At 44.5% G+C, this 25,912-nt stretch overlaps 2 protein-coding genes and 1 pseudogene across 5 annotated transcripts in view; 2 read left to right on the plus strand and 1 right to left on the minus strand.

Annotated features, from left to right (window-relative positions):
- CCL25 (C-C motif chemokine ligand 25) overlaps positions 1–15,966 on the minus strand; it is a 28,162-nt gene extending 12,196 nt beyond the window's left edge. The window contains exons 1-4 of one of the 3 annotated variants that reach the window (XR_013998810.1): positions 15,787–15,966; positions 15,096–15,245; positions 13,905–14,071; positions 5,274–5,505 (exon numbers count right to left, since the gene is read on the minus strand). Coding sequence is in view for 1 of the 3 variants with exons in the window: in XM_081137557.1 (XP_080993683.1) it covers positions 5,440–5,472 (33 nt within the window). In the remaining 2 variants the exon portion in view is untranslated. Of the gene's footprint in view, positions 1–5,273; positions 5,506–13,904; positions 14,072–15,095; positions 15,246–15,786 lie in introns of those variants that run through there. The other 2 variants (XM_081137557.1, XR_013998809.1) reach the window with 2 other exon arrangements.
- Positions 3,763–5,299, plus strand: LOC308557258 (26S proteasome regulatory subunit 4-like; annotated as a pseudogene). The gene is made up of 2 exons: positions 3,763–3,825; positions 4,072–5,299. The product of its transcript is annotated as a 26S proteasome regulatory subunit 4-like (transcript).
- A 117-nt stretch (positions 15,967–16,083) lies between the features above and the next one.
- ELAVL1 (ELAV like RNA binding protein 1) overlaps positions 16,084–25,912 on the plus strand; it is a 38,643-nt gene continuing 28,814 nt past the window's right edge. The window contains exon 1 of the mRNA XM_081137244.1: positions 16,084–16,263. The gene's annotated coding sequence lies outside the window, so the exon portion shown is untranslated. The remainder of the gene's footprint in view (positions 16,264–25,912) is intronic.

The following is a 25,912-nucleotide window of genomic DNA, read 5'->3' on the forward strand; positions in this document are numbered from 1 at the left end:
AGGAGACATAGCAGCTCTACCTAATACATAGAAACAAACACCTGGAAGCAGCCAAAATATGGAGGCAAAGAAACATGTCACAAAGGAAAGAACAGAAGAAATCTCCAGAAAAGGAACTAAGTGAAATAGAACCAAGCAAGGTACTAGATATAGAGTTCAGAATTATGGTTATAAGGATGCTCAAGGATATTAGTAAGACTATTACAAAAACAAGTGGACTATTGATGACATAATAAAGTACCAATCAGAAATGAAGGCTACATGAACTGAAATGAAGAATAATTTACAGGGAATCAACAGTAGATTAGAGGATGCTGAGAATCAAATTAGCAATTTGGAACATGAAGAAACAAAAAACACCCAACCAGAAGAGCAAAAAGAAAAAAGAATCCAGAAATATGAAGATAGTATAAGGAGTCTCTGGGACAACTTCAGAAAACTTTCCCTACCTGGGGAAAGAAATAGACTTACAAGTCCAGGAAGCACAGAGAGTCCCAAACAAAAGGAACCCAAAGAGGCCCACAGCAAGACACATCATAATTAAAATGTCAAATGTTAAAGACAAAGAGAGAATCTTAAAAGTAGCAAGAGAAAAGGAGTTAGTTACCTACAAGGGAGCACTCTGCTGATTTCTCAACAGAAACCTTGCAGGCCAGAAGGAAGTGGCAAGAAATATTCAAAGTGATGAAAAACAAGAACCTACAACCAAGATTACTCTACCCAGCAAAGCTATCATTTAGAATTGAAGGTCAGATAACGAGCTTCTCAGACAAGGAAAAGCTAAAGGAGTTCATCACCACCAAACCAGCACTACAGGAAATGTTGAAGGGTCTTCTTTAAGAAGAAGCTAATGAACAAAATAGATCCAGAGACATTGATGCATGCAACAGATGACCATATTTCAGAGGGAAGAGGGAAGGAGGGTGGAGGGTGGCAAGAGATTAACCAAAGAAGCTATATGCATAACCCATGGACACAGACAATAACGGGGTGAAGGCCTGGAGAGGGGGTGGGAGCAAGGTGGAGGGGGTCAATTGGGGGTAAAAAATGGGACACCTGTAATACTTTCAACAATAAAGATAAATTAAACAAAAACAAACAACTTTCCAACAAAGAAAAGTCCAGGACCAGATGGCTTCACTGGTGAATTCTATCAAACATTTAAAGAAGAATTAATGCCAATTCTTCTCAAACTCTTCCAATAAAAATAGAAGAGGAGGGAACACATCCTAGCTCATTCTTTCTATGAGGTCAGCATTATCCTGATACAAAAGCCATACACTTACACACACACACACACACACACACACACACACACACACACACACACACACACAAACTATTAGAGCTAATAAAGTCAGAAGTTTTATGATACAAGATCAACACACAAAAATCAGTTGCATTTCCATACAACAGCAATGAGCAATCTAAAAAGGAAATTTAAAATTAATTCCAGCCCTGCTGGTGTGGCTCAGAGGTTGAGCATCGACCTATGATCCAGGAGATAGAGGGTGATTCCTGGTCAGGGCACATGCGCGGGTTTTAGGCTCGATCTCCAGCAGGGGGCATGAAGGAGGCAGCCAATCAATGACTCTTTCTCATCATTGATGTTTCTATCTCTCTCTCCCTCTCCCTTCCTCTCTCTGAAATCAATAATAAATAAACAAATAAACAAATGAAAATAATTCCATTTACAATAGCATCAAAAATAATAAAATACAGCCCTGGCCAGCGTGGCTCAGTTGGTTGGAGCATCATTCATACTCCAGCAGGTGGTGGGCTCAATTCCCAGTCAGGGGACATAACCAGGTTGCAGGTTTGATCCCAGGTCATGGTACGTCTCTCTCTGTCTCTCTAAAATCAATTAAAAATTTTAAGTAATAATAATACACACGGATGCTAAATAATATGCTACTAAACAATGAATAGGTTAACAATGAAATCAAGGAAGAAATCAAAAGATACACTGAAACAAATGAAAATGATAACACAACAACCCAAAATCTGTGGGACACAGAGAAAGCAGTCCTAAGAGGGAAAGTTAGAGCATTACAGGTCTATCTCAAGAAACAAGAAAAAGCTCAAGCAAACAATTCAACTTAACACTTAAAGGTACTTGAAAAAGAACAATAAACAAAGCCCAGAGTCAGTAGAAGGAAGGACATAATAAAGATCAGAGCAGAAATAAATGAAATAGTCTTAAAAAACAATACAAAAAAATCAATGAAACCAAGAGCTGATTCTTTGAAAAGATAAACAAGACTGACAAACCTTCAACCAGACTCATCAAGAAAAATAGAGGACCCAAATAAGTAAAATCAGAAATGAAAGAGAAGTAAGAACCGACACCAAAGAAATACAAAGGACTATAAGAAAATATTATGAAAACTATATGCCAACAAATTGGACAACCTGGAAGAAATGGATAAATACCTAGAAACTACAATGTTCCCAAACTAAATCAGGAAGAATCACAGCATCTGAACAGACAGATTATAACTACTGAAATTGAAACAGTAATAAAAAAACTCCCAACAAACAAAAGCTTTGACTGGATGGCTTTACAGGTGAATTTTATCAAACATTAAAAGAAGAACTAACACCTATCCTCAAACTATTCCAGAAAATTCAAGAGGAGGGAAGACACCAAAGCTCATTTTATGAGGCCAGCATTACCCTAATTCCAAAACCAGATAAAGGCACGGCAAAGAAAGAAAATTATAGGCCAATATCCCTGATGAATACAGATGCTAAAATCCTCAACAAAATATTAGTAAACCAAATCCAGCAATATATTAAAAAGGTCACACAACATGATCAAGTGGGATTTATTCTGGGGATGCAAGGTTGGTACAACATCTGCAAAACAATAAATGTGATACATCACATAATAAACTGAGGGATAAAAACCACATGATCATATCAATAGATGCAGAAAAAGCATTTGATAAAATCCAGCACCCATTTATGATAAAAACTCTCATCAAAGTGGGAATAGAGGGAACATACCTCAACATAATAAAGGCCACATATGACAAACCAACACCCAGTGGCATACTCAATAGGCAAAAATTACAAGCGTCCTCTTAAGATTGGGAACAAGACAGGGATGTCCACTTTCACCACTCTTATTCAACATAGTACTGGAAAGCCAAGCCACATCAATCAGAAAACAAGAAGAAATAAAAGGCATCCAAATTGGAAAGTAGTAAAACTGTCATTATTTGCAGATGACATGATATTGTACATGGAGAACTATAGAGACTCCACCAAAAAAGTACTAGAACTGATAAATTAATTCAATAAAGTAGCAGGATACAAAATAAATATCCAGAAATCAGTTGCACTTTTATATACCAGTAATGAACTATTAGAAAGGGAAACTAAAAAAACAATCCCATTCACAATTGCTCCAAAAGAATAAAATACCTAGGAATAAATTTAACCAAGAATGTAAAAGACCTGTACTCAGAAAATTATAAGACACTGAAGAAAGAAATTGAGGAAGATACAAATAAGTGGAAGCATATACTGTGTTCATGGATCAGAAGAATTAACATCATCAAAATTTCCATACTACCCAAAGCAATCTACAGATTCAACGCAATTCCTATCAAGATACCATTTCACAGAACTAGAACAAATGTTTCAAAATTTTGTATGTAACCCCAAAAGATCCCAAATAGCAACAGCAAGGTCCCAAGATGTCAGAGAAACATAAAATACTGAAAGTAAAAAACATGATTGAGCAACTGAGTCAAGATGGGTCAAAGTCAGAGTGGTGGTCATGGTCTTACAGGTGGCAAGAAGGATGACAAGAAAAAGAAACATGAACCTCCTGCCCTGGCCAGTGTGGCTTAGTTGGTTGAAGCATTGTCTTGTATACAGAAAGGTTTCAGGTTTGATTCCCAGTCAGGGCACATACCTAGGCTGTGGGTTTGATCCCCAGTTGGGGCACTTACGGAAGGCACCCAATTGATGTTCTCTCTCACATCAATGTTCCCTTCTTTCTCCCTCTCTCTCCCCCTCTCCCTTTCTCTAAAATCAATATGCATATCTTGGGGTGAGGAGAAAAAAAAAAAAGAACCTCCCGTACCACCTAAAGTGGGGAAAAGAAGAAGAAAACAAAAGCAAACTGCCACTGGTGATACCTCACACTCAGTGCTGGTTAAAATTATTGAAGTTAGAATTAAACAGTATCTTCTCATGGAGGAATTCATTAGAAATCAAGGACAAATGAAAGCTTTAGAAGAAAAGCAAGAGGAGGAAAGATCAAAGGTAGATGAATTGAGGGGGACCCCAATGTCAGTAGGAACCTTAGAAGAGATCATTGATGACAATCATGCCACAGTGTCTACATTTGTGGACTCAGATACTTTGTCAACATTCTTTCATTTGTAGACAAGGATCTGCTAAAACCAGGCTGCTCTGCCCTGCTTAACCACAAGGTCCGTGCCATGATAGGGGTGCTGATGGATGACACTGATGCCTTGGCCACAGTGATAAAGGTGGAAAAGGCCACACAGGAGACCTATGCTGACATTGGGGTGTTGGGACAACTAAACCAGGAAATTAAGGAATCTGAAACTTCCTCTCACTCACCTTGAATATTATGAAAAGGTAGGTTTAAGCCTCCTACAGGGGTCATCTATGGTCCACCTGGCACAAGTAAAACCTTATTCGCCAAAGCAGTAGCTTCAGCCACTTTCTTGAGAGTGGTTGGCTCTGAACTTATTCAGAAGTACCTAGGCAATGGGCCTAAAGTCATTCCAGAGTTGTTTCAAGTTGCTGAAGAGCATACACCATCCATTGTGTTAATTGATGAAATTGATGCCATTGGGACAAAAAGATATGACTCAGATTCCAGTGGTGAGAGAGAAATTCAGTGAACAATGTTGGAACAGTTGGAACTGTTGGGGAGTTGGATGGATTTGATTTAAAGGGAGATATAAACATTTTCATGGCCACAAACTAAACAGAAACCTTAGATCCGGCGCTTATCAGACCAGGCCACATGGACAGGAAGATCGAGTTCCCTCTGCCTGATGAAAAGACCAAGAAGCATATCTTTCAGATCCACACAATCAGAATGATGCTGGCTGATGTTGTGATACTGGACTACCTGATCATGGCTAAGGATGATTTATCTGGGACTGACATCAAGGCAATCTGTACAAAAGCTCGTCTGATGGCCTTGAGAGACGTAGAATAAAAGTAACAAATGAAGACTTCAAAAAAATCTAAAGAAAATGTTATTTATCAAAAACAAGAAAGCATCCCTGAAGGGCTTTATCTCTAGCAAACCATGGTTGCCTTCAAGGAAATGGTAGGGAGTGCTTTGAGCCTTTGGAGGTTGGAGGGATGAGGTTGGGGAAGTTGCCCAGATGAGTCCATGTTCCAGTTGATCTTCATTAGCAAGACATCCTGGGTACTGTGTACCTTTCTCAGCATGATATGTAGGATGCCCATCATGTAGTGCTCTCTTCCCAATAAAGTGTGCTCTTTCTGAAAAAACACAAAAACAAAAACAAAAACAAAACAAACAAAAAACAAAAAAACCCCACAATACACAAATATGATTAATATGCTCATTACCACTATTCTCTCACCACCTATTATCCACAGCCACCCCCTTTGGCAATGGATAAATGCCAAGAATAGTTCTCAAGTCTCCCCGACCCAGAGAAACCCAGCATCTCTGATCCCTTCTTGCCTTACTCCCTACCACACATCCCTTCCCTGTCACCTCCCACTTCTGAATTCCTGTACTGGTTCTAGATTGAAACCTAACAGCTGCCCCTCAGCCACTCTGGCCATTTCTTCCACTAGGCCCTCACCTTCACTGCTTCAGAGACACAACCCCTTTGTGTCTTACTCTTCCTACACACAAACTTTTCATCAAATTTGAGACAAGGACATCTTCTCAAGGTTTTGTTCCTGGTTTCTTTCTCTGGGATCAGGCAGAGACCACACAAACCCTCCTTTGGCATTTTAACTACTGGTGAAAAGGCTGAAGATGCTTCATAGACTATGTGTCCATTTGACAGTGAACTTATGCAACAAAAAACTCATTTTCCCTTTAACGTTGGCTATAAAAATCAAAGATGCCTTAGAGAGGGGAAAAAAGGAATTGGCTCAGTTCATGTTGAATGTGGGAAGCCTTTCAAAGTCATCTATGTGAAGCAACAATTGGGGCTTTTTGGTCTTTATAAGCACAACTTAAAAAAAATTTTGTCTGCTTCTCTTTCTCAGTGTTCTAAGCCTGATAAAGTCTGATCTGCTCAAGCCCTGACCTTTAACTTTTGTACATTGAGTCTTCCCCACCTAGTGGGAGACAGACAGCACTGCTGTGCACAACAGTTCATGCCAAAAGAGGCAAGTGCCAGCCCGACCACCCAGCAGCTCTCCCTGACTCAAGTTTCAGAGTAGATGCCTATATGAATTCCCTGAGTTTGCTGTAACTTTAGTAGCTTAAAATACCACAAATTTATTATCTTATAGTCCTTCTGGGCAGAAGTCTTATAATTGAGGTGTTGGCAGGGCTGTCTTCTTTCTGTAGACTCTAAATGGTAATCCATGTCCATGCCTTTTCCAGCTTCTAGAGGCCATCTGCGTGCCTTAGCTCACAGCCATTTTCTCTGCCTTCAAAGCCCGCAGTGTAACATCTAAACTTTCTGACTCTGCTTCCATCCTCACATCTCCTCTAACCTGAACCCTCCTGCCTCCATCTCATAAGGACTCTTGTGATAACACTGGGCCCACCTAGATAATCCACCTAGAAAATCTCCCCATCTCCATAGCCTTAATTTAACCACACCTGCAAGGTCATATTCCCAAGCTCTTGGGGATCAGAACATGAATATCTGTTGGGAGGGGGGAGGGTAGGGGAGCATTATTCAGCTTACCAAGGCATCCATGGGGGCCACGTTTCTAAGATGGGGACTCATGGAATAACCTTTGGGGGAAGTAATGTGTGGGCTTAGTTCTGGAAGATGGCAGGTGGGGTTTGGGGTCAGGGTACGGAAAATTCCAGGCAGAGGAAACAAAGCACATAAAACAGGAGACTCCCTGAATACCTGAATGGATATGACCTGAAGGCTATTAACATCAGCACAAGGACCAGCACAAGGGCCAGGACAAGGAAGCACCCGCTCTTTTCAGGTTTGGCTCTGCAAAGCGGGGGTTCTCCCGTGGGCTAATTTTGCCCCCAGGGGATACCTGGCAATGTGTGGAGATATTTGGCTGTCATAGCTAGGGAGGGGTGGCCAGAGATGCTGCTAAATATCCTACAATGCATAATACTATCCCGACCACAAAGAATCCTCCTGCCCAAAGGTCAGTGGCATTGAGAGTGAGAAGCCCTGCTTACAGTTGCTTTCTGCCTCTTTCTCCAGACCCAGAGGGACTTCCCCACTCCCCCATGTAGGGTTTCCTCTCAGTGACCTTTAGCTTTTCTGCTCTTATCCTGCCTTTCTTGGGAAAGCTATTTCTAGTGACTCTTGGCCTGCCTTTGTGGAGCTTCTACCTCTGAAGTATAAAGGCTGGGCCTGACCTGGGCCCCAGGAAGATGGATCTAAGAGCAGTGTTTCCTCCCCACCACCCATACTCTGGGCCTGACCTGCTCTGGCCTCTGGGTCCCTGCACTGGGAAGGTGAGTGAGGCAGATGGTGTGCTGACATCTATTGAGACTGTGCTGGTCACTGGGTGGGGAATAAGCTACTTCATTCATGGGGCAGCAGGTGAGAGGGCGCTTGAGAGCAGGAAGGGGTGACTGGGGTTGGGGCATTCCCCCCTTCAGCTCTTTGTTGCTGCCACTCTACAGTGCTCCTGTCAGTGATGCCCCTGGAGTTGGACACATCCTCCTTGGGCCAGGGCAGGGGTAGGGTGCCCAACTCACTCACCATGGAAGGTACCCCAGCTTGGGTGGCCTGACCCAGTGTGTGTAAGGGGGGACAGGGTAGGCTTTGCCAGGATGTAATAAACCCTGGCTAGTGTCTTACTGCCATTGGCTCCTGCAAGTTTCCGCTGCTTGTCCATTTGGTCAGCAAACTTTTGATGCCTATTGGCCCTGTGCTTTGAGCTGGGGATGCAAAAGTGGACAGGACCCAGCTGTCCCCTCAAGGAACTCACTGCAGTTGGGGAGAGCAGGGTTCACGCTGGCTAGCCGCTTAACCAAAAACCAGCCCCTCCCTATACTGGGTGTACCTTATCTCTCAGTGGGAGCAGAATAGCTAAATTTCTGGAGGAAGGAACAAGAGGTATTGGCTGGGGAAGGAGAGCAGCAGGGATCTGGGTAGAGAAAGCCCTGGTGCAACAACTCAGAGAGGAGGAGGAAAGTGAGCATGTGTCCAGTGGTACTTCCCTGGGGGTGAACCCAGGAAAAACCCTGCTCCTGGGGTTGGGAGGGCTGGTCTAGGGGATGGCCTATCCTGCCTACTACCGGCTCCTGAATTTCTCCCCCACTGCCCCTGTGCTGCTTGTAGTTGCTTGACCAGCCTCTGTGCATTTTCATGTAGGCCCTCCCTGAGTGCAAGCACTTGATGTATGGTACTATCCTCCTGCTGAGGCCCAATGTCAGCCCCATCTGCAAGAGAACGGGATGTCCAAACCTCAGAATCTTGGCTCCTTGACCTGTGGAAGACTGGGTAGTGCCCTTGGGTGACCAGGGTCACCTGAGCTCTCCTGCCCACCCCTGCCGATACCCAGTGGGCTGTAGCAGAATCACATGTTCCCACAGTGTTAGGTATGGGCTGCATTGTGTGTTCCCCTAATTTGTATATTGAAGACCTAAACCCCAGGACTCAGAACATGACGGTATTTAGAAACTGGGCCTTTAAGAGGTGATCAAGTTAAAATTTGGTCATTAGGGTGGGCCCTGATCCAACATGACTGGTGTCCTCATAAAAAGGGGAAATTGGGACACAGACACCCACAGAGGGAAGACCATCTACACACCAAGAAAGGAGGCATCAGAAGGAACCAACCCTGCCAACATCTTGATCTTGGACTTCTCATCTCCAGAACTGTGAGAGACTAAATTTCTGTTGTTCATAAGCCACCCAGTCTGTGCTTTGCTATGACATCCCTATTGAACTTGTATACCCAAGATGCACCTGAGTAAGATGGCAGCACATCTTAGGAATGTGGGAGGGAAAAAAGATGAAGACAAACATTTTCTCCACAGCCTTAGTATTTTCCCTCTCCCATGTGGATCTGAAGCTATCACTTTAACTGCACTACTGAGGCTATCCCCTTCCCTCCAACTCAAGCATCTTAAGCCACTGGGCCCTGGTTAGGTGGGGGAGTGGAAGTCACACCCCACAGATGCCACCACAGACAAATGACTCCCACCAGGCTGTGCTGTCCTTCTGAGTGGTCCATGTAAACCTTACCCCCTGGTGCCTCCTCTCTCCCAGGCCCCCACCACTTCTTATCCACATCCTGCTTAGTCCTTTCTCCTGCCCATTGGCTTTGGGGCTGGGTCTCCCTCAGTGCTGGCCCATCCCTTTCCTTTCTCTGCTCCCCCCACCCCGTCACTCTTCTAGCCATAGGTAGAAGACCCTGCAGAGGGTAGGTGCAACTCTGTACCCTGCACTTATCTCTTAAATCATGAGCACTTTGGCATCAAGGTTCCATGCATGAGTTCTGAGCTCCATTGATCCTGGCCCTTGGCCCCTTTCTGCCCCTCTTCTAGGAGTGTGTGACCTCGGGTCCACTTAATCCTTCTGTAAAATGAGGCTAATAGGACCCAATTCACAGGCTCACCATGAAGATTAAACTGTATCCACAGAGCTCAGCCCAGGGAGCTACTCTTACTTGGTATAGTTACAGGCCTCCTACTGTCATTTTTAGTGGATGAACAATTCACCAAGCCAGCTTCATTGCTGAGTGTTTAGACTGTTGCCAACCCAAGGTTACCTCATTAAAGACAGTAAGAAACATCTTCCTTTGGACAGCCTTTTCCTGGGTGGTGCAGGATAATTTTTAGTGGTATAATCACAAGGTGAGACTATGAGCCCTTTCATTTACTGGTAAGTATCTTCCACAGGGTCTTTCGGATGAACATGACCTTCCCCCCGGAAAGCTGGTGTTGGGGTCCTGGCAGCACTGCAATGATCTTCTCCTTGACCAGCCCCCACTTATGGCCCCACTGTGACAACTCTGTGCAGACACTGATGTTTGCTGACTCTCTTCCCCAACCTGTGAAGTATGTTTCTGATCTTTGCTCCTTTGGTTCTTTCTTATCAACTTGTGTGAGCTTTCAGTAGACTGATAACACCTGGCTTGTTCATCTTGGAAAACTCGCTACACATGATCAGAGTTTAGTATGCCTGGAGGCTCCAAGTAGTGCTGCTGGCTGTGATTTTGGATCTTCAATCTGAGGAGCTGGGAGGTTTGAGAGTTTTGTGATACATGGAGTATGGGAGTTGCCAGGGTTGGGCAGAAGCCAGGAATGGGAGCACCCATCCTTGGTGTTCCTGCCCTGGCACATTGGGGGCAGGTGAGAGGCCCCTCTGAGGGAGAGCTGGCAAATCTGTGGGCCCCTGGCCTGTTTCCCGTGGGATGCTGGACCAGGAGCAAGGCTGGAGAATTGCACAGCAAACTGAACACCTGTCAATGACTGATAAGCATGAAGCCTCCATCTCATTTATAAAGAAAAAATTGGGGGGAAAAGTGCTCATTATGCTCAGTGAAAGAAACCAGACACAAAGGGGAACATATTATATGATCTCATTTATATAAAGTGATCAGAAGAAGCATATCCATGGAGTCAGAAAGATTAGCAGTTGCCAGGGGCAAGCAGGTGACTGCTTAAGGGTTGGGGTTTCTTTTGGGAGGTGATAACAATGTTCTGGAGTGATACAGTGGTGATGTTTGCACAACTTTGTGAATGTACTAGAAACCATTAAATTTCTGCTTTAAAAAAATTTTTTTTAAGCACTGCATAAAACCCAACAAATACATATAAAATATTTAGAGATAAAGCAAGAAAGAGAACTTGTATGGCATGAAAAAGAACAGTTGGATTAAAAAAAAAATCTTAAAAAAAAGTGAGCCCGGTCGGGCGTGGTTCAGCGGTTGAGCGTCAACCTAGGATCCAGGCAATCGGGGTTTGATTCCCAGTCAGGGCACATGCCTAGGTTGCTGGCTTGATCCCCAGTCGGGGGCGTGCAGGAGGCAGCTGATCGATGACGACCTTCTCATCATTGATGTTTCTATCTCTCTCTCCCTCTCCCTTCCTCTCTCTGAAATCAATAAAGATTTATTTATTTTTTTAAAAAGTGACACTGGCTACTATGAGTTACTGGTAGGAATGAGGAGGGTGGGAATGTGACAACACCTGGAAGGGAAAGTGATCACCATCCATATTGCTCTGGGACAACAGGAGCAGCCAGGCCACTCTGTGACCCTGGGAATCAGAGCTGTGAAGCCTTTTCTAATCTTTGACCCTATGGGAGATAAAATGCCCACTGCTGTTCTTGCCAGAAAGATACCGGAATCAAAGGGTAATGGGTCAGATCCAGAAAGATAATTCTGAAAAACAAAACTTGCCAAACTTGCTCAGGTCAGTATAACACGTTATCTCAGGAGGTGGGGTTCAAGAAGCCCTGATTCACTCTAGCCGGTTTGTCTCAGTGGTTAGAGCATCGGCCCAGGGACTAAAGGGTTTCAGGTTCGATTCCAGCCAAGGGCACATACCTCCGTTGTAGGCTCGATCTCTCTCTCCCTTCCACTCCCAAGCAATGGGGGGGAAAGAAGCCATGATTCTAAGTCAAGAAGCAGAGCTCTTCCCACTCTCTGGGGCACTAACCACAGAACTTTTTTTATGGGCCTGTTGATACAACAGCAGCCTTGGTGTGTTAGATGTTCTGCTCAGTGCCTGCTTTACTTGTGTTCCTGAGGTGGCAGTGCCACCTGCCTTTTACAAACAAGCAAAACTTCCCAGAAGCTTAGGAAAGTTATCAGCACATCAGTTCCTGAAGGGAAACCCTGCATTGCTGCACCCCTCCAGGGCTGGGCTTTCTGGGTCAGAAATAGGAACCACAGGTGACCCATGCCCTGAAGGAGCCACTACTGTCGTACTTCCAATTCTGAACTAATCAGGGACATGAATTCCAAACTGTTGCTAACCTGAAAATAAACTCAGCTGCAGAAGAAAAAATAAAGCTTCCTGGTTTTCTATAAGACTGACATACTTGGCACTTGAGGAATCAGATTGAAGTAGGGCCCCCAAAGAGCTAGAGCGCCAGAAGATTCTTTGGGCTTGTTTGGGTCTGCCAAGCTTCTGTTCTCAGAATGAGCATTACACTTTGATGCCTCAGCTCTGTTAGGGATTTAAACCCATTTTTTTTTTCTTTTTTTAAAAAATATGTCTTTATTGATTCCAGAGAGAGGAAGAAACAGGGAGAGATAGAAACATCAATGAGAAAGTCATTGATCTGCTGCCTCCTGCACGCCACCCACTGGGGATCAAGCCCGCAACCAGGACCCGGAATCGAACCTTGATCTCCTGGATCATAGATCAATACTCAACCTCTGAGTCAAGCTTGAGGAGCAAACCCATTTCTTATGTCCACAAAATAACCCCACCCACATATGGGGCCCTGTAAATGGTTCAGATGTCATGGTTTTCCATCACATCAGGTCAGAAGCCAGAAATTGGTCTTACTAGGCTAAAATCAAGGTGTTGGCAGGACTACAGTCCTTCTGGAGGTTCTAGGAAAGAATGTGTTTCCTTGCCTTTTCCAGCTGCTTTCTAAACGCTGCCTGCAATTTGTGGCTGGTGGTCCTTTCCTCCATCGTCAAAACGACGACATCATTGACTTCTTGATGTCAGTGTCTTCCATTGTCACATCTCCTTCCGTGACTCTGACCTTCCTGCCTCCCTCTTATAATAAGAACCCTTGTGATGACACGGGTTTCATGCAGGTAATCTCCCCATCTCCAGATACTTAATTTAATCCGATCTGCAAAGTTGCTTTTGCTAGGTAAGGTAACATAGTCACAAGTTCCAAGAGATTAGGACATGGACATCTTTGGGGTACTGTTATTCTGCCCATCACAGCACGACCAGCATAAACTTTCTGAAAAGGGCTAGTCAGTGTTGAAGCTGCCCTCTTAAGCTGGTCCCCACAAGTTGTCACTTGCGGGGCAGGTGCGATATCTGGCATGGTCACTGTTGTATCCCCAGCGCTGAGCACTTGTACTGGGTTCATTGTAGGCAATTAAAAAGGATTAATGACCTAAAAGAAACAACACCCCTGTACCAACAAGCACTCCTAGTGCTAACATCTTGGTTTCTAACACCACTGTCTAATAAAGGGAACCAGGCTCAAACAAATGGCTGATTCTAGAACTGAGGCAAAAAATACATTAAACGAGCATCTTATAGTACCAGAGAATAAGAAAGCGCTCCAAAGAAAGCAAAATGAAAAAGCCAAAACACACTGATGGGAATGTGTCAAAGCGTCACAGGAGCCAAATGGAAGAGATCCCAATGGCTAAAGTCAAAACAATTTGAGCAATAAAATAAAGTAGTATTAGGTTAAAACCCAGAGTATAAAATATCCAGGAGGCCATACTGATATAATTAAATGATTGAATAAATCTATAAGTGGGGGAGAAAAGAGAAATCTCCCATGCAGAAGAATTTTAAATAATTTATGTAGGGATCCACCTTTAAGGAGGGGGAATATAATTCTCTGTTCTTCAAGTGTGGGCACATAGTGACTTCCTTCCAAAGTATACAGTAAGGAATGGGGGGGCAGAGGAGGGCGGTGAGTTTACAGTGGAGAAACCTGATGGATAGTTCACCAGCCAGGTGATCAAAGCCAACATCAACAGGCAAAGATAATGTTGACAGCCTGTGCCCTCGATAGGATGTGATGAGATGACCACTTTACCTCTGTGGTTTTCCTCCCCGAAACCCATCATCCCAGTCTTATCATGAGGAAAACATCAGACAAATTCCAATAGAGGGCAGTCCTACAAAATATCTGACCAGTTCTCAAAACTGTCAAGGTCATCAAAAACATGGAAAGTCTGAGAATCTGCCACAGCCAAGAGGAGCCTAAAGAGACAGGACAAATAAGAGAATAGACCTTAAAAGTTCTCATCACAAAAAAAAAAAAAAAAAGTTCTCATCACAAAAACAAAAAATTTGTAACTAGGCATGGTAATGGATGTTAACTAAACTCACTGTGGTGATTATTTTGCAATATATACATATATCAAATCATTACATTGCACAACTAAAACTAATACAATGTTATATCAAGTATATTTTTTTAAAAAGAGAAGGGGGGGGAACCACTGGGGAAACAACTAGATGTAATGCGGTATCCTGGATGGGATTCTGGCAGAGAAAAAGGACACTAAGTGAAAACAAAGGCTATTAAATAATTAAATTAACTATGAACTTTGGTTGATGATAACGTATCAATTTGGTTCATTAATTGTAACAAATGTATCATACTAACAAAAGATGTAACTAATAGGGGAAACTGGGTGTGGGAAAATGTAACTCTGTACCTTCTTTGCAGTATTTCTGTAAATCTAAAACTGTTCTCTAAAAAATAGTCTATTAATGCCAACAATAAAGTATAAATGAATGAAAGAGTTAATTCTTCATGGTGACAACCATTAGTGCTCCCTTCTCACAGAGATATTTCAAGAATTACACAGGAGAACCTACAAAAGCATTTAGAACGCAATACACACACTCAGCTCAAAGCACTTGCCACCATTCCCCAAATCTATGTCATCTGCTGTGGAAGCCACTGGTGCTATTGTGACTATTTAAATTTCAATTAAATATATTAAAATTTCAGTTCTTTTGTGGCACCAGCTATATGTCAAGTGACCAAAAGCCACATGGAGCTAGTAGCTACTAAATTAGTGCCGATAAAACATATGCCCATCAGCACAGGAAGTCCTACTGGACCAATACTGCATTAAACAATGAATGGCATAATTCTTTGTTCAGTCTTCTCAACTCCTTCCAGGCATTCTGCAAATGCAATTTTCTCAACCTTCCTGACCACTCTCTTTCATATTGCTACCCCCACATTTCCCCTGCCCTTTCCCCTACTTACTTTTCTTTTTACCACTTTTCACCACTTGATGTGGAATCCCTTGATTTCTTTTCTGCCTCCACATATAGCACTGCACCGTCAAACACAGTAGCCACTGGCAACGTGTGGCTGTTGAGCCCTTGAGATGTAGCCAATCCAACTTCAGATGGGCTGTGAGTGTTCAAAGATGTGTGAAGGGGGGAAAAAGTAAAAGATCTCATAAATTTTTATATTGGTTACACGTTAAAATAACATTCTGGATATAAGTTGGGTTAAACAAAACACATTATTAAAATTAACATCACCTTTAACATGGCTACTAGAAAATTTAAATCATGCATGTGGCCAACATTTGTGGCTTCCTTACATTTATTTCTACTGGACAGCGCTGGCCTAAAACGCGAGCCCAATAAGGGCAGGTATTTTTGTCTGTTCACTGCCCATACAGTGACTGGCACACAGTAGATGCTCAATAACATTTTAATGAATGAATGTTAGGCTGAGCTTCTGGGAACCCAGGCGCTCTAATAGTCAACACTGTTGAAACGCCTACCACGTCCCATGCCCCGCCTCCACACCACACCAGATAAGAAAACTGTGGTCCAGCGAGTTACCGCAGGCCCTGTCAAGCCGCCCGTAGTGCAGAAACGTCGCAGCCGAGATTCGAACCCGGGTTCTGACCCCATAGCCCAGGCGCACTGACTATTCCTACCTTGTAGGGCGGTGACGGCGTCGACAGGACAGACAGGGCGGGCACACAATCTACGCTCGACAAGGTGCGTGGCTTCTCCACCACCGCCTTCAGTCCGCCACGGTGAGCCGGGCCCAATCTGGACCACCCCGCAGCCATCACCGGCCACCCGGGTCTCGCTCGCTTTCGAGCCCTTCGTAGGCAGCGCCGAACGGAAGTCCCGCCTCCACCGCGCGCCCCGGGAGCCTCGACAGCCACGCTGGCCAATGAGAAGCGCGCCGTGGCGAACACCGGCCAATGGGTGCACGCGCCGGGGGGGCGTGTCCGGGCCGCGGGCCGGAGCGGGTCGTGCGCGCTGAGGAGGAGCTGCCGCCGCCGCCTCCGTCGCCGTAGCCGCTGCCGCCGCCACCGCTAGCGAGGCCGAGCGGAGCCGTTAGCGCCGCGCCGCCGCCGCTCGCCCGCCTCGGAGCAGTCCTGGGCCCGCCCGTCCGCGTCCAGGTGAGACGGGGCCTTCAGTGGTGTTGGACTGGGTAGGCCGCGGCAGGCCAGAGCTCGCCTGGCCGGGCCGCGGGCGCCCACGGGCCTGCACCGGCCGAGGCCCAGGCCGCGCAGGGCAGGGAGGAGACGCGCGCGTCTGCGGCGGGCGGGCGGGTGCCGGCCGGTGAGGGCGCCGGCGACCGGCCCCAGGCCGGATTCCTCGGCCGCCGCGAGGAGCGGGCGAGGGGGACCCAGCGTGGGCACGCGCCTGCGGGCTGGGCTCCACGACCGGGGCCTGGGTAGTCTTGGAAGCCAGGGATCCGGGGGCGAGAGAGCGAAGCCAGAGGCGAGGGAGTGGGGTGAGCTCCTTCAGCACACAGAGGTCACGGCCCACGGGCTCTGTACCCTGGAAATCCAGCAGATTCTTTTGTGGTCATTGTCAGGGGACCGCGGCTGATCCGAGTTCCTTTGAGAAGTGTGTAAACCCTTTAGTACGTTTTGGGAGCCTTAGAAAAGTATGTATTTTTGGAATGCCATCTCTAACAAAGCTGTTTTGGCGGCGGGGGACATTTGGATTTGTACAATGTGTGTGTGTGTGCGTGTGCGTGTATGTGTGTGGAAAAGACAAACTGCAGGCAGTTGAACAATGGGGGATGGATACTCTTGCTTCCTTTTCTGGAGTCCTCTGCTGCTAGGCTTATTAAGATGGGTTTAAAACCTACTGTGTGCACAGCAGGTGGGGAAGAACTTCTGCTTGCACTGCAGCTGGAGGGATAGAACCCCCTTACCCAAAGTGTTCATGTGGGATCCAGATGGCCAATGCTCCAGAAGTGGGAAGATGGGGAGGATGATTATACAGGAGAAGGGTTTCTCAACCTTGGCACAACTGACATTTTGGGTCTGATCATCCTTGATTTTGGCTGTCCTCTGCATTGTAGAATGTTGAATAGCATTCCTGGTCTCTATCCACTAGATAACCCCCCACACACACACACATGAATATAAAAATGTCTTCACAGTGCCAAAAGTCTGTCTTTCTCTGTCTCTCTCACACACACATTCACTCACGTGTGAGAACCACTACTGGACTAAATAATCTTCCACTAAAGTTTCCTCCAGCCCCATCTTGAGAGTCAAAGCTCCCAAGACCTTCAACAGACTCATCTGTGGGGGCCTTAGATTTTCTTATCTATAAAATAGGATTGACAAGAATATTGCTGTGCAGATTTAAGGGAAGCACCTAGCATTGTGCATGGCCTGTGAGTGGCCGGCACTGAATGAATGATGTTATAAAGCATCAACAGTTTTTATTGAGGATTTATTTTATGCTTGACGCTTCACAGACATTTATCTCCAGTCCTTGAGGTAGGTGTTGTTATAGTGTTGACTTCAGGGACAAAGAAACTGAGGTTTAGATGGGTCACTTGATATGACCAACTTCACACTGTAAAATGGCTGGAGCAGGATTTGAACTGATGCCTTCTGACTCAGAGTTCTTATTACTCTTAACCACAAGGTTTTACTGCTCTTATAATCACAAAGATCCAGGGGACCCCAAGAGGAATTCCATTCAGTTGTCATTGAGCATCTCTGTGTGCAAAGCCCTGTATGGGGATCTATTATAAAACTCTGCAACTTCAGGATCCACAAAGAGGCTGAAATATATAAACATCTCAAAATTGGAGATAAATAATGTTTTTGTTGAAACACTGGTTTTGAGGGGGCAGAATTTCAGTATGGATGTGTTGAATCTGAAGTCATGGGGCAGCAAAAAGAGAATTATGAAAATAGCATCTTCCTGATGCTTGCTTTGTTGCTTCCCTCACTCCCGGCGTCCCTTTTTTTTTTTTTTTTTAATCCTTACCTGAGGATACTTTTCCATTGATTTTTAGAGAGAGTGGAAGGGAGGGACAGAGAGAGGGAAGAGGGAAGAGAGAGAGAAACAGAAACATCAATGTGAAAGAGACACATGGATTAGTTGCCTCCTGCACGTGCCCTGACTGGGCCTGGGATTGAACCTGCAACCCAGGTATGTGCCCTTGACTGGGACTTGAACCTGCGACCCTTTGGTGCTCAGACTGATGCTCTAATCATTGAGCAACACCAGCCAGGGCAGCCTCCCATTTTTTATCCTTTTTCTACACTCTAGCAAGAGTTGTCGAAAACACAGATCTGATCATGTCACTCCTGAAGAAAAGCCTTTGGGCAGAAAAAACAAGTTAATTCTTTTAATCTCTTTAGGTGACTTAAAAGCTAAAGTTTGAGATTCCAGATCTTGCACATTCTAAACCCTTCCTTTCTGATTTCACCTGCACAAACTCGGACCCTCTCTCTGCCTGTTGCCCCCACTGCCTAGAATGCTGTTCTCCTCCACCTAGAGATCTCTTCCTCTTGGCTGTGTGGCCCAGACCAGAGCTTATTCACCATTTGAAGCATCTGACTGCCACACCAGAATCAACTGTTCCTGGTTTGTGTCCTCCTCATCCATTCAGTTTATTGAATCAAATTAAATGCTGAATGGTGAGAGAAGTGCAGTTGCTGACTTCTCCCCTAGGTGGCAGTGGTGAAGCAGCCAGGCCGACCTGAGGCTTTGGGTCAGGGGAAGATGGGAGGAAGCCAGCCTAGGGAGGGAATTAAGTCTTGCTTCCCTCCTTTAACCAACTCTCCCTACTCCACTGCTGTGTTGCAGGCCCTGAGCAAGGCTCTGGGGAAGCAGTGGTGATTACATCGTATGTGTAGGTTGTTTTGGCCCACCCTGGTGAGTGCATTGATGGTTGTAAATGGTTGATGTGAATCCACTGAAAAGGGCACTAACCAATCACAGAGTGCTTCCCGAAGGAAGTGAGCATGTGTACTGGGGAGGAACTCTCCAGGTAAAGTCCCTGGGGAATGTCTTTGCACAATGCAGGAACAGTACTGGCAAAGGTATGGAGGTGGAAACATTTAGGTTTGTTCAGGGAACCACGTAGGGTCTGGTGCTTCAGGGGCAAGAAAGGCAAAATGAGTAGTGACCAAAGAACTCATGGCTGGTGTGCAGAGTGTTTGGGTGTTGTCCTGTAGGCCACGCCAGGGTGTCCATTAGGCAGTTTTAGTCTACAGACTGAAGGAGTCAAATTTGTACACAGGAGGAAGAGTTGGAGGGAGATGATGCTGAAGGTCAGCTAATCAGTTAGGAGGTGATTCCTTTCCTTTAGATAAGAAAAATCGGGAATATGACCCTGGACTGTAGTGATAGGGAAAGAGAGGGGATGGGTGTGAGATGCAGTGAAGAGCTAAAAGACAGACGACTCAGTGGGTATTTAGATGTGGGACATGAGCAAGGGATGAGTGATTCCAGGTCTCTGCCTGAGTGACTGGTAGATGAACATTGGTCACTAAGGAGAACATTGAGAAGGTAAGAGAAGGAGCAGTTTAGAATGTGGACATAAGCAGTAAAGCACATCACTCAAGTAGAATGCATGTGCATAGGTATACAGACAGTGAAATGGGAAGGTGACAGAAAGCAGTGTCCGTGTTTCTACGTGTTGGGGGGACTCACTGATATGATCATCGTCTATCCCCACTCAACCTAGAGAGCCTCCATGTACATTGGCCAAGTTCATGATCACTGTTGTAGCCTGAAAACATGAAATGCAACTGTTAGTCCAGTGTTACAGGGAAAGGGGAGAAGTGGAAGAAATTGCCTCCTCAAGGAACTTACACCACCCTAGCTGGGGAGAAAAGACATAGGTGTATGAGATTCAACAACAAAAGGTTGAAGCAGCAGGTCATGACAGCATTGAAAGAGTATGGAAAGAAGTGATTGTCTGGTTTTTGGTTTTGATGAAAGCACTGGTGTCCAAACTGGTCATTGTGATCAGAGAGGTGTGTTCAGGAGTTTCCAGGTACAGCCAGAGGCCCAAGTGAATAAGAGAGGAGGGCACAAGGAGGTCCAGAAGCCTGAGTGGACCAGTTTGGGCAGGCAGAGAGTCAGAAGGTGAACTTGGAGATAAGCATCTAGAAAAGCATGCTGGGGTCTGGTGATAAGAGGGCTTCTAGGCACAGTCAAGAGCTGATCTTCGCCCAGCCGGGCGTGGCTCAGCGGTTAAGCATCTTACCTAGGATCCAGGCGATCAGGGTTCGATTCCCTGTCAGGGCACATGCCTGGGTTGTGGGCTGCAGCCGATCAATGACTCTCTCATCGTTGATGTTTCTAGCTCTCTCTCTCCCTCTCCTTTCCTCTCCCTGAAATCAATAAAGATATATTTAAAAATAAATAAATAAATAAAAAGAGGGAAAAAAAAGAGCTGATCTTCAAAGATTGCTTTACTAGGGAAGAGACAGGGGTTGACGGACTGGTCAAGAGGCTTTTGCAGTATGAAGGTGGCCTGGTAATGGCCTGAACTTGAGGGTTGGCGCTGCATCTGATCTGTCTGCTTCTGCCCCAGGAGTGTCAGCCTGGCAGATATAGATTTGCTGTGACTTAGCTGGAGCTACCCCAGCCAGGTGGCTTTCCCTTCCATGGGCCGTGGGAAGCAGAGAGTAAGAAAACATGTACTGTGTCCACTTGAGCATCTATCATACCAGTTATAATTGGGTTAGGTGGTACATTCAGGAGTTTTTTTTCCCCCCCTGACACCAGAGTATTTCTTGGGGGACCTTACATTCCTAAGACTTTTATCCTGAAGAATTCAGAATTTTACGTCTGGAATAATTGAGTCCAGGCCCCACCACATGATGTATGAAGTGTCAAGAGTGAGCCTGCAGATATGTTTGATTGTTCTAGTTTTGTTCTTGCTTAAGTAGTTTAGAAAGTCTGCTTTGTAACTGTAAAATAAGACAGACTCTAAGGGGTGCCCAATGGAAACCAGTCTTGTTGCTTTACGTATGTACCACTTATGTATATTTTTATGTCATTTCTATACATATCTTTCCCTTATACATGCAGTAGGTATACTACTGATGTGAACGACATTGCTGAAGTCACACAGACAACCAGGATTGTTTAAAATAGTGCATTGGGGCTGAAAACCCACAGATCATTCAAACAGGACTTCTCCATGATATATCCAGTTACTGGAAACGTTTTTAAATCAGAAGTTGTTTTGATAAGCTCAAAATTTATCTTTCTGCTCCCTGCAATTGACTTTGATTCTGTGGGATGGAATGGGACTTTTTGATGATTCTAAAAGAGATACTGAATGTATTAATAAATTGTCAGGACAATTTCCAACTGTCCTTCTTTAACGTAAAAGAATGCACCAAATACACATGATTCCTGAGTGAGTTGAGATCCAGTGTCTGTCCCCTCTTTGCTGTGTGTACCTATGTGGTGCGCCTATAGTTTGTAGGTACCCTGGGTTTGCCTGGCAATCCTTAGGTGACAGTGTTGTAGCCCTGGGCCTCAAGGCTCTCACCAGTGATATGGGTGAAAAACAAATAATTATGAGTGAGAGTGATTCATGCAGTGATAAAGGTTTACACCAATAGTGTTCGGGCACTGAGAACAAGAGCGACCTATTGTCCTGGGGGACTATTTAAATATAAATGAGGAGATGATGGAGAGGCGGAAGATCCTGCAAAGGGAGGAGCTGTGACAGAGGCATGGGTACATGTAGTAGGTCTGTGAGATGCTGGGGGAGTAAGGACTGGAGCGGCAGGCCGGCCCCAAGATGAAGGGCCTTGTGTTTCACCCTTGCTCTGTAGTGACAGGCTTCACGCTTGGCCCTGCCACTTACTAACTGTGATACCTGGCCATAAATAATGTAACCTCTGAGCCTCTGTGGGTGGTGACACCATGGAGGGGAGGAGCTAGTTTGGTGGGGCTGATGTGCTGACTTGGAGGGGTCTCCAGGACATTCACATGGAGAAACACGCTTAGAGGAGACGGGGCCAGACTAGCTGACGCAGCGAGAGGTGGCCACAACTTGGAAGTCATTGATTGTCAGGTTGAAATGAAGGCGTGATTGTGGTTGGAGCTTGTGGGGACAGAAGCTGGTTTGGAACAGATCAGGGGAGGGACCAAGAGAGCAGGGTGGAGTGACTGCAAAGCACCAAGAAACTGTGCTCTTGGGGTTTTGGTTTCTCACTTGTCAGTTGACCAAGAACTGGGCCTGCAGGGGGCTACTCAGCCCCAACTGGGCATCAGGAGGAGCCAGCATGCTGGGGAACGGTTGCAAAGCAGAAGGTGCATTTTTTAAACATTTGGAAATTTATTTTTTAATTGGCTCTCTTTGGTGTAGAGCTTTTTGAGTTTTGACAAATGCAGTCAAGTTACTACCACCGTGATCAAGATATCAGAAAGTTCCATCAGCCAAGACACAAACAGTTGACCCTTGAAGTGAGGGGTTCAGGAGTGCCAACTACTCGTGCAGTCAAATCTTCATGTAGCCAAAGTAGGCCCTCCACATACGTGAATTCCCAGCCATGGATTGAAAATACTTATTCCCTCCATGCTTCCCCTATGCAGCCCCTGCTTCTTTTCCCCTGCTTCCTGCCCCTGGCAACCACTGATCTAGCCCTCTGGTTTTGCCTTTTCCAGAATGGAATCATGCAGGGTCTAGTTTCTGCCACTCAGCAAAATGTTTTTGAGATACATACAAGTTGCATGAATTAGTACTGTTTTATTGCTGAGTAATATTCCATTGTGTGGTGTACCATAGTTTCTCCACTAACAGCTTGAAGAACATTTGGGTTCCAGTTTTTGGCAGTTATGAGTAAAGCTACCATAAACATTTGTGTATAGGTTTTTATATGAACATGACTTTCATTTCTCTTGTGTGAAGACTAGGAATAGGATTGGGTCATATGGTAAGTGTATGTTTAACTGTAAGAAACTGCCAGTCTGTTTTCCAAAGTGGCTGTAACATTTTTACATTTTCACCAGCAATGTATGAAAGTTCTGGTTTCTTCACATCCTCACTAGAACTTGATATTATCTGTTTTGTTGTTGTTTGCTTGCTTTTGTGTGAGTACTTTATTAAAATGTAGTTGACATACAATACTATATTAGTTTCAGGTTTAGCTTGCTTTTGTTTAATTTTGTTTTAGCCTTTAAAATTGGGTAATGGTATCTCGATTCTCATTCTAGATGGAGAGTAGTATCTCTTATCTCAATGTGGTTTTAATTTGCATTTCCCTGATAACTAATGATGTTGAGCATGTTTATTTGCTATCCATATATCTTTGGTGCAGTCTGTTCACATCTTTTGCCATTTTTTAAATTGGGTTGTTTTTGTATTAAGGTTGGACAGTTAAAAATAAAATGTTCTAGCTACAAGTACTTTTGCAGATATGTGATTTGCAAATATTTTCTTCCAGCGTGGATTGCAATTTTCCTAGCAATGTCTTTTCATAGAGCAAAAGTTTAAATTTCTTATGGTATCCAGTTTATCAATTTCTTTTAAATGGATTGGATTTTTGGTGTGGTATCTAAGAAATCTTTGCCTCACCCAGTGTTACAAAGATTTTCTCCTAGAAATTTTCTATTTTTACGTTTTAGAACTAGGTCAGCACACTTTTTCTATAAAGAGCCATACAGTAAATATTTTCAGCTTAGTGGGCCGTATGGTCTGTCACAGCTACTCGACTCTATCGCTATAGTGCAAAAACAGTCACAGACAGTACATAAACAAGCAAGAGTAGCTGTGTGCCAATAAAACTTTACTTATAAAAACAGGTAGTGGGTCAAAATTGGCCCCCAGGCCAACCACTGTTTTAGAAAGTTTACTTTTTACCAGACATAGAAGATACTGCACACCTCTCTGGATAATGAGAAAGGGGTAATTACTGTTCGTCCATGAAGGTAGGTGAAGGAGAGGCAGAAAAGTAGATACCTAACCCAGAACAAGGGTGAAGAGAGGGAGGGATGAAAAAAAGAGGAAAGAAGAAGAGAAATGTTAGAATCATATTTGGAGCAAACTTCAGTGTGCATTTTAATTTCTCAGAGTTTACTCTTGCACTTTGGTTCAGGTTTCAGCAGATGTTTTTGTTTGCTCTTGAGCTAATGATCTCAAAGTCTCCTGGCCACACACAATTTAACAGGTTCATGGAGTTTTTCAGAATTAAACCTGTTAATGCTGACGGTCTTGTGCTTTCTACTGAAAAATGACATTTATCTAACCATTCTTCATTAATACATATTTAGATTACATTCAGTGTTTTACTTTTACCAACCGGGGGTCATGTGTTCCTTGCTCATGTTTCCCAGAAGCACATATATATTTTCCTAGAACAGATTCCTACAGTTCTGAGGTGGAGGGTAGCATTCACATAAAAAATCTTGGTAGGCACAACCAAGTTATCCTTTACAAAGATGGTACCATTGCCCTAGCCGGTTTAGCTCAGTGGTTAGAGCATTGGCCTGCGGACTGAAGGGTCTCGGGTTTGATTCTGGTCAAGGGCACATACCTCAGTTGCAGACTTGATCCCCAGCACCGGTTGGGGCGAGTGTGGGAGGTTAACCAGTCAATTTCACATCAGTGTTTCTCTGTCTCCCTTCCACTCTGTCTGAAAAGCAATGGAAAAAATGTTCTTGGGTGAGAATTAAATAAACAGGTGGTACCATGTCACACTCATATCAAAGGTGTTATGAGGGTATTTCCCCCTTTAAACTGGACTTATTCCACCTGACAGGCAGAAAGTAGCATCTCTTTTTATTTCACATTACCTTCATTATTCATGAACTTGAGCTTCTTTCCATAGCCTCCTAGCCATTTGAATTGCTGGCATCTATTAATTGCAGTTCATATCCTTTTTCCACTTGTATGTTAGTGATATGTTGTTTTTTTCTTACTAATTTGTAGATTCTCTGAATGCAGTTTTCTTAACCTTGGCAGTATTGACATTTTTGGGCTGGATAGTTCTCGGTGGTAGGGGCTGTCCTGTGCCTTGCGGAATGTTTAACAGCATCCCTGGCCTCTACCCACTAGATGCCAGTAGCCTGTACACACACACACAACCCACCCCTGCGCCCCAGTTGTGATAATCAGAAAAGTCTTCAGACATTGCCCAGTGTCCCCTGGGGGCAGAATCACCCAGGGTGAGAACCACTAATCTAAGTAATACAGTTGATTCTTAAACAACACGGGGATTAGGGGTGTTGATATCCTGTGCAGTCAAAAATCCACATTATAAAAATATAGTTGACCTATGAACTATACAGGGGTTTGAACTGTGTGGGTCCACTAAAGGCATTCCAAAGCCTGCAAGCTTTCAATCCTGTGTTAAGGTCAACTGTGTTTTCTCCATCTGCTGCTTATCTGTTTCTGATGCCTTTTGGCATACTAAGTTTTTAACCTTATGAAGTCTAACTTTCTAACCTCTATTTTATGGCTTTTGATGCCAACCTACTTTATAAAGAGCAGGGAACAGAACATTTTCAAATAAGTAAAAGAAATGCTGGAAGATTGGTCTAATGTTGCATGTATATATGGTCTGAAGCAAGTTCAAGACAAGAAACCATGCTCAGTTTCTCTCTCAGCATTGATTCGGGGGTAAAGGGGAAATCTCCAAGCAGGAGATATGTTCAGGTTTTTATGTAGCCCCTGGCAAGGCTTTTTTTTTTTCAAATCCTCACCTGAGGATATTTTTTCCATTGCTTTTCAAGAGAGAGTGGAAGAGAGGGAGAGTGAGAAAAACACATTGATTGGTTGCCTCCCACACGCCCCCCAAACGGGCCGGGAATCGAGCC

This window comes from Miniopterus schreibersii (assembly GCF_964146895.1).
Source record: "Miniopterus schreibersii genome assembly, chromosome: 4".
In the NCBI taxonomy this organism is placed as follows: Eukaryota; Metazoa; Chordata; class Mammalia; order Chiroptera; family Miniopteridae; genus Miniopterus; species Miniopterus schreibersii.